Source organism: Protopterus annectens, chromosome 7.part0 (assembly GCF_019279795.1).
Source record: "Protopterus annectens isolate FY-2018-M chromosome 7.part0, PAN1.0, whole genome shotgun sequence".
Taxonomy (NCBI): Eukaryota; Metazoa; Chordata; order Ceratodontiformes; family Protopteridae; genus Protopterus; species Protopterus annectens.
The window spans coordinates 405191620-405203917 of NC_056739.1; the positions used below are offsets into that span (position 1 = coordinate 405191620).

The 12298-nt window shown below is 39.6% G+C and overlaps 1 protein-coding gene across 1 annotated transcript in view; it reads left to right on the forward strand.

Moving 5' to 3' along the window:
* TAF8 (TATA-box binding protein associated factor 8) overlaps positions 1 to 12298 on the forward strand; it is a 340724-nt gene that overhangs the window by 223836 nt on the left and 104590 nt on the right. Inside the window, exons 4-5 of the mRNA XM_044076205.1 lie at positions 3165 to 3289; positions 8433 to 8580. Coding sequence (XP_043932140.1) covers positions 3165 to 3289; positions 8433 to 8580 — 273 coding nt within the window. The remainder of the gene's footprint in view (positions 1 to 3164; positions 3290 to 8432; positions 8581 to 12298) is intronic.

The following is a 12298-nucleotide window of genomic DNA, read 5'->3' on the forward strand; positions in this document are numbered from 1 at the left end:
GCAGGTGGCTAACTGATCACCTTCATGGGGTTAGGCAGTTGAAAAGTGTATCCCATCTTTTTAAGCAATGAATAATTCTCAACAGGGTGTGTTACTGTGTAAATAACTCCTGTCTAGGGATGTTGAGGCCTGACACCTGCAAGGGCGTTATGTACACAGTTACACATGCCCTGGAGGGCATTATTGCACTTAGAGAATGGGCTGCCTATTAAAGTTTTGTGATTTACTTATTTATAAATTTCTTTTATTATATATTTTTTTAAATATATTTTTGATGTAAAATAGTTCCTCCGCTTAATGTTTCAGCCTTGCTGTAGTATATGCAAATGGTGTTGAAGTGTTTTACATCCAAAGTATAGCATTTAAAACAAAATCAGATATTTACTTTATTTTTTGGCCCTTACTCCTAAAATGTGCAGTTTGTAGCCAGTCATTGGGGATTGAAGTCACTACATAATGACTTGCATTTGAGTTTCAGACTTTATCTCCTTGTGAAATTTCATACTAACACAAACCCTGTTATTTAAGCAACGTTGTAATTTTTTAAGAGCAGTATTTAAAATCTTTTCCTTATTTTGAGCCTTTGTTTCCCCTTTATTTTAGGCTTTATCCAGATATCTTGAGCTAAGAGGTCGAGAGGTACGCAAACCTCTTTGCTGTGCCAGTGCTAACTCTGTTACTCTCACTCTTCTCACACACACACTTTTTTCTGTTTCATTTATTTCTTACAGTCACTAAAGAGGAAAGCACTGCTCAGCAAGTGTAAAATAGCAAGATCGATCTCTCGCTCTCATGCACACATACACTCTGATACACAGACATAAACACACACACTTTCTTTTTTTTTATTTTACACTTGCTAAACAGCAAAATAGTTTCTTAGTGAGCGTAAAATTAAATAAAATAATGTAAAGTAAAATAGTGGTGACCGTTAGATTACTTTCAGTCCAAGCTCCACAGCAGCTTAATATGCTGCAATGAAGTGGTGGACCATTTTTCAGCAGGCGTTACCTGTAGATTAACACCCTGCTGGAGAATGTTCATTCTCCAATCAGGGTGCCAATCTACAGGTCACCCATTCTCTAAAAGCAGTTTATTTTCTCTTTCAGAACTCCCAGAACATCAGAATTCATATCTGTAAAAATTGTTGGGGTTCAGGGTTGGCATAATGTTTAATGTCTTTACCTCACAGACAAAAGGTAGAAAGTTTGATTCTTATTAAGGGGAAATTGGCTAGGTTTTAAATGTCCCAAAAAATGGGGCAGCTAGCCTAATACTTACCTATGGAAAAAAAAAAAGAAAACAAAACTGTTTAAAAAACTGCGTCATACAAGTCTGATACAACTCCAGAGAGTCAGTCTGGAACGTTTTGACAGGACAGCACTTTTGGTGATCCTGTAAAATAAATAGAGCTACACTGAAGAGTTGGTTTCTTATTTCTGTAACATTGATTTTATTTATATTATCCATTCTATGTACTTGGTTATTAAGTTAATGTTTTGTTAAGTGTTTTAAGGTATAAATTGTGTTATTTCCCCTAGAAGAGAGCACTGAACATACTGCTCTGAAAATGACATCACAGAACTGCCCTGCATTTAAAAATATGTAGCTTTCTAGCGGATGTATTTTATATCTTTTATACTCTTCTGTAGAATTTTTATTTATCTATGTGTTCAGAAATGTATTGCCTGTCTTCATGACCTATCTGATGTTTGTATAGAAAAACTCTGTTTAACTGTTTATCTTGTGTTGTCTGGGAAAACTTATTCCTGTTAGCTGTTCTCATTATGTTTTTCATCACTGCTGCAGATGATAATTGTGTGGTTAATAGGAAAAAGTTACTTAATTTACATACTCTCCCCAGTTCAGATGAAACCTGGTAATTCCTGCATAATTCGTAGGTGATTACTAGACCAATGGCACAGAGGATGTGACGGTGTTATATCTTAATTCCCCAAGTATGGACTGGGGTAGTATCAGGATAGTGGGTCTTTGGGGGTTGGAGCCCTGAGTCAATTTACAGACTGCCTCTGTCCATAATGGACATAGTAATACCCTGGGAGTGAATTTATGGTTCCCCATCCATTTATCCAATTATTTTGAAGAGCGTGGGGGATGGACTTTGTTTTACGAAACTGGGAAGTTTATTCCATAGATGATGTGGCTTTTGGGATACAAATCTATTTTGCCAGCAAGTTCCGTTAGTCACTGGTGCCTAACATGAAAGTTATGTCTTAAACAGCATTCTACATAGGTAAGAGTAGACACCTTCTGCAAAACAGGGCAGCCTATCTTGTCTGATTCACTCAAAGTAGTACAAAGCAGAGAAAGATGCTTATACTTTTTTCCCCCTAAAACACCACTGGTTCTAGCCTGAATTAAGGTAATATAATATGCAAGAGTATAAACCCAGTGACTATTTTTTTTGTTATGTATCATTTAATGGTGACTTGACTACTCTTAGTTCCACAGTACCACCTTGTGTCAAAATGGAGGAGTACACCTTTTTATCTAATTTTGTGGCTGTCTTTGCCATAGGTATCAATTTTGATTCATTCTTGCAAAAAAAAAAAAAAATTTTTAAATTCAGAAGACCTTTTCATTGACTACTATTTTTTCCCTGTCCAAAGTGGTTTTGGCTTTCACTGTTGTCTTTAAGGCACATGTTCTCTGTGTCACAGTTTCAGAATACTTGTGCTGTATAGCTGAGTGATCTTTTCCGCTAGGAACTGATGACCACTGTGCTAGCCATCATCCTCTCTTATTGGATAGGCGAGCAGGCCCTGGAATCTGCCTCACAGATACTTTGCCCACAGTGATCTCTCCTTGAACCCAGTGTAATGAGGTAAAAGAGCATTCCTTTAACTGTATACATTCAGACTGGTGTATTTTTTAGACTTGAGTTGCAACATTCTGTGTTTGATAATGTTTTGCAGTGAATGTCTACTCTCGTGTCTGTAGAGTGTTTAGGATGCAACTTTCATGTTGGGCACATAACTAGGTAGAGATTATCAAGTTCCATCAGGATTGTAACGTTTTTGGGTAATTATGCATTTAATTTTCTTTATTTAAACAGGTATTTAAGTAAATGTGTGTGTCATTTGATCCCCTTAATTACTGACACCATCTTTTTGGATGCATTTATATTTTATCTTTATTTTCAGCTCCGGTGACAAACCCTCCTGTAACTCCAAAGGCTCTCAGTGCTGGACAGAGTAAGCCACATCCAGCACATATCCCAAGTCATTTCCCAGAATTCCCTGACCCGCATTCATACATCAGAACTCCAGTAAGTTGAATTTATATATTTGTTATTCTTAAGCTGCATACCATTGTGTCTGTTTCTTGTGGAGTGTAGCATATCTTAACCTATATGTACATTTTTAAGAGTATTTCAAAGAATTGTTAAACTGCCTTTTGAATTCTGTACATTTTGGTCCGTCACATACAGTACTGTGAGTAGTGGAATTGTGTTTTCAAATCTCATAATTACTTAAGTAATTTTTTAACACATTTGAATTGTTAGAGTTGCATATCCCATGACACAGGATAAGTTGATACAGATAGTTTATCAAAAACTGTACTGTGTGTTCTTTATTGCTTACAGTTTTGTAACCTCAGACTGAATTCTTTATAGCAATTGCAGTCATACTGTTTCTTTGTCTCTGCTTCAGATAGCAGAAAGGCTACAAAGCCTTATTTGTGATGGCACAAATTCCAAGACCAAGGACTATTAGAGCTAGAGAAATTAATGTGCACTGAGTAACACTATACAAGGCTATTTGTTTAAGCTTGCTTATAAGTAATGTTTGTTTGTGGTTCGCACAGTAGAGATTGAGTGTCCTGATTTCTTTAATAACTGTACATGCTTACATATGTACTCTGTAAATTGTCTTAGATGGAAATTCAGCATTTCTGCAAGGCCAAATGTGTTGTCATATATTGTTTTACTAAACATGCACTTCTAGACTGTATCACACCTTTTGTTATTTTAGACAAAGCTTATCTTAAGACAAACTGTTCAAAATGTTAAGAACATTTGATGTAAAAAAAAAAAAAAAGTGTTTGTCATTTTAAATTATGAATAATCCAATTAAAATTAAGCGACATCTTTGTAATTAACAGAAAAGTTGAACCGGTTAATATTGGGCATAAAAAGTCAAAAGTTCAGACTGCTAATTAAGTGTCCTTTCAAACTGATAGTATGACAGTTCTGAAATGATGCTTCCCTATTTGCAAATAGAAAAATAAAATTGTTGTTGGTTATTAGAGAAAATAAAACATCATCTGCTTTTCTTAAAATGTCAGTGTTATTTCTTAATATTATTTCTACAACATGTTAGTAATTCATTTTACTATGCTCTGCAAAATTGAAAACATGATCCCTTCATTTGTTCTAATTATATACTTCTGTATCATACTTTTGTTTACTGTATTTGTCACTTCAGCAGTATATTTTATTTTGATCTCATAAACAGTTTGGTGCCTTGTATTTTTTTTTCATACACTGCAGCTCACCATGCTGATTTGAGGAAAATTATAGCAAAATGGTTTTAAATGCTGAAAGACATTGCAAAATATGAGATATTGCAGCTTCACTCTGCCTTAGGTGTGTGGAAGTTTGTTGTGATCTGCATACTGTATGCTGATAGTCCATTTACTTTGGAAAGATCCTTAGCTGGTTATTGCTTGTTATCATATTTTACAGAAACATCTTTACTGAGAGATTTCATGCATTGATCCTTGCAAATAAGTCTTAGCCCCTTGAGAAGTACCTCTCTGGACTACATGGAGAGACATGGAAGAGCTCTCGGATCATGTGGCCCAGGCAGGTATGACCTTAGCCCTGAGTAGCATCCTGCCTTCCGCCAGAATGATACCACAGTATAAGGACAAAATTATTGACTTCAGCTGGCTAAACGTCTGGTGTCATTCAAAGGGTATTCAGTATCTGTCTGCCTGGGACGACATGATCAGCAACCCACGATGCCTTGCCAGGGATGGTCTGCACCTGTCACCCCTGGAATTCAGGTTACTGGCTAAAGCTGTTGCCACCCCTAGAGTGCCTTTTTTAGGCAAGGTTCAAAGAACAAAGCCACCACCATAACAGATACAAGCATGCAAAATCGGAAGGTAATTCTACTCACTGCTAGAAGTCTAAACCTCAAAATGCACTCTCTCGAGGCACTCCTAAAAATGGAGAACATCGATATCTGTGCAGTAACTGAGACCTGGTTCAAGGCTTCAGAGAGCACCCCTGCAATACCAGGCTACAACTCTTACCACACTTTTCGGCCACCAAACCAAGACCGAAACACTAAAGGTGGAGGAGTGTCCATATTCACCAAGGATATTCACACCTCCAGGCTAGTTGCCCAACACAATGCATCTGAAATTCTCCAGGTGCAACTAACACTAGGTAAGACTACAATCCAAATTGTAGCTTGCTACAGATCCCCCACCATGCCCCAAGATTCTCACTACACCTTTCCAAACGTACTGGAAAATATTAAGATACAACCAAACACTCTAGTACTGGGTGATTTCAACTACCCTGCCATTAGCCGAGGAAAACTACTTTGGTACAAACACCTTTTCCTAACGGTTCTTGGAATTCATAAATTCCAATGCACTGGATCAGCTAATCCATTGTCCCACCAGGGGCTCCAATATCCTAGACCTGGTCACTACCAACATGGGAGATAGATGCTCCACACCAGTGGTCACCCCCTCATTGGTCAGGTCTGACCATAAGCTAATCACCTCTGTAAAAAACTTCTCCAAAGCCAAATTCATGCTACTCAAGTCAGAAGTGACAAACTTCATGACACTCATACAGACGGGAGCTGAAAGTTCGACTGCTGATTCCTACACTAAGGCACTGTACGAGCACATCCACTCGTGCATGAATTGCGCCTTCCCAAATAGAACCAAGATGCTCTCCTCCAAAAATAGGAAGCCAATCTGGTGGTCCCCTGCCGTAAACAAACTGTACAACAGAAGGAAGAAACTGTTGCAGAAGAAAGGAAAATACCAGGATGCAAAAAACTCCCTTACCAGCCTCAGTAAGAAGCTGAGATCCCTCATAAAATCCTCCAAAGCAAGTTACTAAAATAAAATTGCTAAAGATTCCAAAGACAACCACAAGACATTCTATAGTTATGTCAAGAATCTAAATGGCAATGCACAGATCTGCTCTGAGCTACAACAGAATGGCATTAAATATAATGATCCCAAGGGTATTGCCAATATCCTGGCAGATCGATTTAGTGCCAACTTCACCCCCCTCACCCCCTAAAGGGCCCATCTATATACCAGAAGATTGCCAAATTCCGGTAATCACGGCCACACAGGTAGAAACCGCACTCTCCAAAGCTAAGAATACAGCATCCATGGGACCAGATGACATCCCAGGCTGTGTACTGCATGAACTACAAAATGAGCTGGCACCTCACCTAAGTGTCATGTTTAATAATAGCCTCACCTCAGGTTTCTTGCCCACTACAGTTATACCACTCCACAAAGGGGGATCCACCTTGGATCCCAGTAACTACCTTCCCATCAGTCTGACGAGCCTGATCTGCAAGGGCATGGAACGCATTATAATGGAACTTATAAGACATTGGCAACCTTCAAACACTGGACCCCATCCAGTTTGGGTTCGTGAAGGGCCGATCTTGTCTCCTGAACCTGATGGACTTTTTCGAATCCGTTTCCTGAGCTGTGGACAAGGGTAAGGAGGTCCACACAGCCTATCTGAACCTCGCCAAGGTCCCCCCCCCTCTGGAATCCTAGATAAACTTACTAAGCTGGGCATAAATCCCTACATCACTTGATGGGTTGCCAACTGGCTTACTGACGGAATCCATACTGTAAAAGTAGCCGACTCCAAATCCAGCTCCATACAGGTGACAAGTGGAGTACTTCAGGGTTCAGTCCAGGAACCACTCTTGTTTAGCATGTACTTCTCTGAAGTACAGGCCAAAACTAAGGGACTCTGGCTAACAAAGTTCGCAAATGACTCCAAACTGGGAACCCTTATTGAATCCCCAAATGATGTGGATATTCTACAAAACGGCGTTACAGAAGCAGATGCTTTGTGCCAGAGCCATGGGCTCAAGCTTAATGCCAAGAAATGTATAGTTATCCCCTTTGGGAAAAAACATGTACCCATGAATTACCACATAGGTGGCAGTACACTAAACACCAAAAGTGTGATGAGAGACTTAGGGACACAGGTGGAGAGTGGTCTCACCTTTGATAGCCACATCACCACCACAGTCAGGAAATCCTTCTATGTGGCACACCTCATCACTAAGGGCTTTTCATCCAGAAAAAAGGTCATTGTCCCACTGTACTCATCCCTCATTAGACCCATTAAAGAGTACAATGCCTCGTTTGGAATGTACCTCACAAGACATCTGCAACAGCTGGAAGGGCCACAGAAATACCTCAGTAAAAGAATCACAGGCCTAAAGCAGATGCCCTGTGCTGACGGTCTAAAAAAAAAAACTCCAGCTATACTCTGTGGCATATCGTCTACTCAGAGGTGATCTCTGCTTAACATACAAGGCCATGTCAAACCCTGAGCTGTTGGGCATGCTCCACTTAAAGAAATCCCAATCCCTCAGAGCCGCATGCACCAGAGATCTAAACCTTGTCATCACAATGAACAAAACATGCTGGAGGGATAGGTTCCTGACCCAGAGACTCCTCATACTCTGGAATAGACTGACCATACATGTCAAGCAGAGTGCCTTCTTCAAAAGGAACCTTAACAATTGGATGGGAGATAAGAAATTCACCTCGGGGATTATGTCAGTCACCCTGCTATTCGGGGGTCCAGGGAAGTAAATATTGTGGGAAGAAATATCCGAGAAGAAATATCCAGGGAATTGTTATGACTAGGCTTGTATAGGCCCTAGGGCCGATTGCCTAGTACCAACCTATGAACCTATTATGGTGAAAGTAATGGTCACGGCAGTGGGTATGGGTGGGTGAAAAAACTTCATCAGTCCTATTTACTTAAATTTTTGCAACATGTGATCTGGGATCTGTAGGATTTTACATGGAATACCGAATAACCCTGATTACTTTATTTTACATGAGGGAGCTCTTTTAAAATTGAAGGCCCTGATTTAAAAGCACAAGCTTGCCATTAACATTGATGTTCATATTAGTTGCTGTAGTTGTAGCAGCAGCGATTGCCTTATTCCCCTCTTTCCAATACTGGGTCATCTTTACTAAGCTGCAATCGTAAGCATACTAAAGGAATGAAGAAAGGACAAAGTTCAAGTAGTACTGTCTTTCCTTTTCATGTCAGATTCTTAAGAAGTGCACTGTAAATTTAATTGTGTCTGTCTCTGGTCCTGTTCATCAGTGTCAGTCTGAGTTGCTGGTGTTTTGACTCTGCATAATTTCATCCCCATTAGACTTACCCAGAACCAGTTTCTGATTACCAGATATTGAGGGAGAAAGCAGCGTCTCAGAGGCGAGATGTTGAGAGAGCACTCACCAGATTTATGGCCAAAACTGGAGAGACACAGAGTCTCTTCAAAGATGACATCACTACATTTCCTTGTAAGTGCAGATAATTGCTTTGCCATTTTTTTTCTGGTACTTATTGTCTGACAGCGAAGCACAGTGTTAAAGCTGAGTGGCTATACAAGTCAGCTACTAATATTGAGATGTGTACACAGCTGGTAGTCTTTAGTGTGCATATTACTGATTCATGTAACCGTGTCAGTTCAAGTTGTACTTGAAATATTTAGCAATATACACTTATTTGCCTATTGCATGTAGGTAGACCTTCTAATACCTGTGTAAATGTTAATAGTGGATTGCACACTGCATACCTCTCAACCTCTTAGAGCAAGAAATCTGAGCAAAGCCAAAATGGCGACAGTTTTTACATATTTCTCTTACAAACTTAGAAAGTTGATAGAACAACATATTTTGCATTAGTATGAATTTTCTGAAGGGTATGAAGCCCGAGCCTCAAATGTTTGTCATTATTTTTTACTGTAATACTTCATGATTTGCCAGAAAAACAAAATTTTATGAGAAACGCACCAAGAAATATGAGGCATCTGGACAGTTGAGAGGTATGTGCATATGATTTTATTCTTTTTCTTTTATTCTAGCAGGGTTTATTAAAAATATCGGGTTAACACTAACAAGTTTTTTTTTTTTTTTAAAGCAGAGTTGCTAGCAGTTTTTATTCTTTAGTCCAGAACTCAAGTCTCTTGATCTCCATTTGTGTACTGTAGAACTCTGTACCACTCATGGCATGCCCTTGAAAAGAGAGACTTGACTTTGATGGGTCTTACTGGTCATGCATTGTATTTGTTTTTCTCTGTTGCAATAGAATGCTTGGATATAATGGCCTTCCTGAAATGTTGATTGTAACTTTTTTTCTGTTTTTCATCTTTCATATGAGAGAGAACGATTATACTTATTGTTCTGGTAAAGTAATTACTGTTTCTCCAGAAAACACGAGTTATATTTGGAATAAGTGGGTATTTCCCCTTTCACTGTTTGGGTTTACTTAATTGTCAGTTAACCTGCTGTTCTATTTTATTTGTCGATTGTGCAGTTGTCAGGTCCTCGTTTCCTTCAGCCACAGCCCAGGTCATCAGCATACTGTGAGTCCTGTACTTGGCTGTCATCTATATCTAGTTTTATATATATATAAAATCTGTTGTACTACTTAGAATGGAGTATACCCAACTCTGACTGGCAAAACGTCAACATCAAAATCAAAATGCTGATGTCAACACTCCAGTACGCATGTGATTTGAAATAGCTCCGGTACATGCAAAATTAACCTAAAAAACTAATAGAAACATACACGGTTGATATAATGCAGCGTGTGTGTGTGTGTATTTGTATGCGTATACATACACACACATACAGATAGGTATAGATGTATAAATTAATTGATAGCTATATTGCTAGTTGTAGTTTTTGTCTGTCTTTTTATGTGCCTAGTAGAGTGATACTAAATCATTTTCTGTCTTGAATTGAAAGCTACAAGTGAAACGAAACATAACTTTGCATATACACATAAGGATAATACAGGGTATAGGTAGAAATGTTTGGTAAAACTGTTAGGGCACAACCAGAAATAGAACTACAACAGTAAGTTAAGCGTACAGCTGTTTATAATTTTTATTCTAATTAAGTCACCGTTTTTTATTGTAATTATTTATTGTTTATTTTAATATTTTGTCATGTTGCAGCTCTTCACATGTACCCAGTGGGTCAAATGGAGTTAAACCAGCTGCTAAGGATTCCTTCTAACAAAGCAAATGTTTTTTCTGTGCTTTCTTGTCAACTCTAGTTCTTGCTACTGACCATCTGTGAGGTAATCATTTGACAGAGTGAGTAAAGCTAATACTCACCTAGTTCAGTTGCATACCAGTGCATTCCATTTTGGGCAGAGTCCATTAATCTCATGTTTCAGTTCTTAATGATGCTGCTTTTCTGTTGTGAATCTCAGCAGTCCATACTATTTAGCAGGATATCTAGTTTGTGTCTTAGCCAGGAGGAGCCACTAGCCAGTGCTGCATTTGAACAGGTTGTCAGATTCAAGTCACTGCTAAATACAGACCACAGTTTTTTTAACAGTGAAATCTATTACACCTGAATTATGTACATAATGGAACCTTCTGTTCTAACCCAGCTGCGATTGCCAGTATCATTGTGAACAAATTTAGTGCCAGCTACATCCTTGAGACATCTTGTCAATGCTGTAAAATATCTGAATCCCTTACTTTACCAATTATCCCTGAAGATCATTTACTGAAAGTGCTAAGACCACAAATGCTTCCTCCATGGGACTTGACAATATACCTGGTTACTTATTTAATAGTGTTAAACATGCCCTTGCAGACGCACTTAAACTGTTTAACTACTTATTTTGTCCATGATGAGTTTTTCAGACTGAAAAGAGATGGTCCACTGATGCCTCCTCCTGGGAGAAATCAGTATTACTTGAAGCTTTTGGGGTTGGCCCGTCTACTACTTGAGTGGTCCCTCCCACTGACAAAGAAGTAGACTTGGTTTTGAGGTGGGCTTGGAAGGAATCAGATGTAATTGAATTGGTCCCCTGTAAGCATGATAAAATATTATTTTCCCCCAAAATTAGGCCCTTCTGAAGCAAGGATCCTGTGGTAGATTCCATGGTGGTAGAAGTGACCACCTAGAAAGAGCTAATGGAGGAGAGCTCTACTGTCCGTCCCATTAATAGAGAATCCAGGGCATTAGAAAGATTTGGATAGTGAGTGTATGCTTCAGTAACCTGGGCTGAACTGTTTGACTGATGTTCATCGTGTTTCACTGTTGCAGTCATTACACTTGGGTTATCCTGCTGGCAGGCTACCTGCAGTCAGCCTGAATTCCAAAGTCCTAGTCCGGCGTCGGTTGCTGTCTCCTCTTCCCTGACTTTAGTGCGCCAGGGGTATAAAAGATGCAGCCAGCGCCATTTTCTTCAGTCTGTCTTGCCGCGCGGTGCCCAAAGCAAAAGCAGTTCGCAAGCGCCGGTCGGCCGAGTCCTGAGATTTCCGAAATTGAATTTCAGATCCGAAGTCTTCTGTAAAGCTAAGTACCCCATTGGGGAAACTTTTTTCTTGCTCCATACCGATGTCAGAAAAAGTTAACAATTGTATTTCTTGTGGGAAGCAAATACCTCATAAGGATTTTCATTCTTAATGTATTCCTTGCCTAGGCCCTGATCACGACGTTGCTAGTTGTCGGTTTTGTGCCAGATTTAACCAAAGCACTATTAAGTGTCGCTACGATTTTGCTTTTCATTACTTTGGCCGAAGGTTTAACTGTATAATGCCGTCGGAACAACAGACGACCGAAATTCATAAAAAGCGCAAGGAAAAAGAAAAGGACAGGCATCCGAGGTCCAAAAACGATGACGAAGCCTCTTTTAGGCCAGTCGCCGGTTCTCAGTGAGGCGCTTTCGCAGCCCCTGACACCCGCTACCTCAGACCCACAGGCCGCCTCAGTCTCCCACATGGAGACTACTAGGCCTCTGGTTACTCAAAGTATTGGGCCTTTGGAAACTAATCCCGCAGATGGGTCCGAAGCCGCTGAGCAGGCATCGGCTTCTGAGGGTGTTTTCAGACCTACACAGCTTTATATCAAGCCAACTTCAGCATCCAAGACGAAGACTAAACAGTCTTAAAGACAAGGAAACAAGTACAGCATTCTCCAGGACAGACTTCCATGCCTAAGAAACATGCTCAAAATGGCCGAAGACCTAATTACTTTGATCAGGGGTTCCCAT